This window comes from Myotis brandtii, unplaced genomic scaffold (assembly GCF_000412655.1).
Source record: "Myotis brandtii unplaced genomic scaffold, ASM41265v1 scaffold327, whole genome shotgun sequence".
Lineage (NCBI taxonomy): Eukaryota > Metazoa > Chordata > Mammalia > Chiroptera > Vespertilionidae > Myotis > Myotis brandtii.
Genome location: NW_005362585.1, coordinates 760218 through 762645, shown reverse-complemented (window position 1 = coordinate 762645; position 2428 = coordinate 760218). Strand labels below are relative to the sequence as shown.

The following is a 2428-nucleotide window of genomic DNA, read 5'->3' as shown; positions in this document are numbered from 1 at the left end:
CTGTGACTTTGGAAGTCCTGTTCTCAGGTCTGAGCTGGAGCTGAACAAGCTCCAAAGTCCAACTTGGACCCAGGCCTGTTCAGGACCCAGCTCCCTTGCCAGTGAGGCCAGAGGCGTTGTGCCCGCCCCCCCCCCTTACCAGGCTTCTTCTTCCTCAGCTGACCAGAGGCCTTCCCTTTGCCTGAGGGGCAGAGCTTTTTCGGAGCTGGCTCTGAGTCTGGGGTTACTGGTGGTAGCTTCAGTTTATTTTGTTCCCTTGCTTCTTTCACGGGCACCATCTGTCTCATGGGAAAGTCATATACAAACACTATAAGAGGCATTTCTCTGGTGTGTCAAATGTATAAAATATCTTCACCTGCAGTATTTTAATGAACATTCTCTCTACAACTCTGGGGTAATATATGACCGGTACCTCAATGGTGAGGAACCTGGGCAGTTAGAAGGAAACGGAACGGCCTAAATGAGGGTGTTTTGAGGACTAGAACACTTGGCTCCTTGCTATTTCCAGACTCATGTTCTGACAAATAGCAGAAGTCTCCATGTAAGCGTGAGTGTGGTATAAAGAACATTTTCAGAAAAACAGCATTGTAAAAATCCATGAGGTCTATGAAAGCAATGAAGAGCTTCTAACCAATAAAGGTGACCATATATAAAAGAGTAGACACCTGCTGGGATAGTAAATGTAGTTTTCTCACAGAAAAGAAAACCATCAACATATACATATTTGCAATATGTATGCCTGATAAGGGCTTAATTTCTAAAATATATAAAGAACTCATACAAGTTAACAAAAGGAAGACAAACAATACAATTTAAAAATGAACCCAGCCAGCGTGGCTCAGTGGTTGAGTGTTGACCTATGAACCAGAAGGTCAAGGTTTGATTCCCAGTCAGGGCACATGCCCAGGTTGCGGGCTCAATCCTCAGTGTGGGGTGTGCAGGAGACAGCGGATCAGTGATTCTCTCTCATCATCGATGTTCCTATCTCTGTCTCGCTCTACCTTCCTCTCTGAAATCAATAAAATATATTTTCTAAATAAGCCAAAGCACATAAAGACACACTTCTTCATAGAGGATATACAGAAGGCCAAGAGACATATGAAAAAATGCTCAGTCAGTAATCATAAGAGGGATGTAAATTAAAATGACAATGAGTTTTCACCTCACACTTGCCAGAATGGCTGCCATCAAAAAATTCAACTAACAACAAGTGTTGGTGAGGATGTGGAGAAAAGGGAACCCTAGTACACTGCTGGTTGGAATGCAGACTGGTGCAGACACTATGAAAAACAGTATGGAGTTTCCTCAAAAATTAAAAATGGAACTGCCAGTGACCCCACTTCTAGGAATATACCCTAAGAATTCTGAAACTCCAATCAGAAAGAATGTTTGCACTCCTATGTTCATAGTAGCATTATTTACAATAGCTAAGATCTGGTAACAGCCCAAGTGCCCACCAGCAAGTTAGTGGATAAGAAAGAAAAAGATCTGTGGTACATTTACACAATGGAATATTATGTCACTGTGAAAAATAAGAATCTCTTACCCTTTGAGACTGCATTGAGAAACTTGTAGACTGTTATGCTAAGCGAAATAAACCAGTCAGAGAAAGACAAGTATCACACAATCTCCTTTATATGTGAACTCTAATGAACAAAATAAATTGACTCACAAAATAGATCCAGAGACATGGAAGCATGGCACACACTGAGGAATCCCAGTGGGAAGGGGGTGAGTAGTGATTAAAGGAGAAATTATATGCATGTATGTATAGCCTATGGACATAGACAATAGTGCAGTGAAGGCCTAGGAAGATGGTATTAAGGTGGAGGGGATCATTGAGGGGGGAGAAAGGGGGGACATCTGTAATCATTTCTACAATAAAGGTAAAAATTTAAAGTGTTTGGAGGGGAAAAAACTGCTTGAAAATGGTGTGGGGAGGTTAATATTGGGGGGGATGAAAGGAATGCTACACAGAAATGATGATACACAGACAGGAATGCTGTGCCAGATGTGACATACTGGCCTACCCTGGCACCAGCATTTACTGGTATAGAGGAATTAGGGAGGTGGCTCCCACCTCACCTCTGCTGCTGTCAGGTGGTGTCATGACCATCAGCTTTCATGTACTTTTCATCAGGCTCCTTCCTTTAGGAAAGAGTGAATAAGAAATGTAAAACAAGGGAAGTGAAAGTGGTTTGTGTGGAATCAATGGAAATGAATACTTTCTCTTGTGATCTTTCAATTCCCTTCTCAACTGTCTCCAGACTGGCAACCCAACCCCTAGATCCCTTTACCATCTCAACTAGCTTCATCTGCAATTGTGGACTCAAGTATTCAATACAAATTTAGGCACCTCTGAGGCTCTCTGGGCTGGGATTGAGGCTTCAGAGTTGCCTCAGGCCCAGATAAGGCCTGAAGGAGCTCA

General features: G+C 42.6%; 1 protein-coding gene across 1 annotated transcript in view; it reads right to left on the bottom strand.

Moving 5' to 3' along the window:
* The window catches only part of LOC102245725, a 16304-nt gene that overhangs the window by 10462 nt on the left and 3414 nt on the right, over positions 1–2428 (bottom strand). The window contains exon 5 of the mRNA XM_014543484.1: positions 140–278. Within this exon, the coding sequence (XP_014398970.1) occupies positions 140–278 (139 nt within the window). The remainder of the gene's footprint in view (positions 1–139; positions 279–2428) is intronic.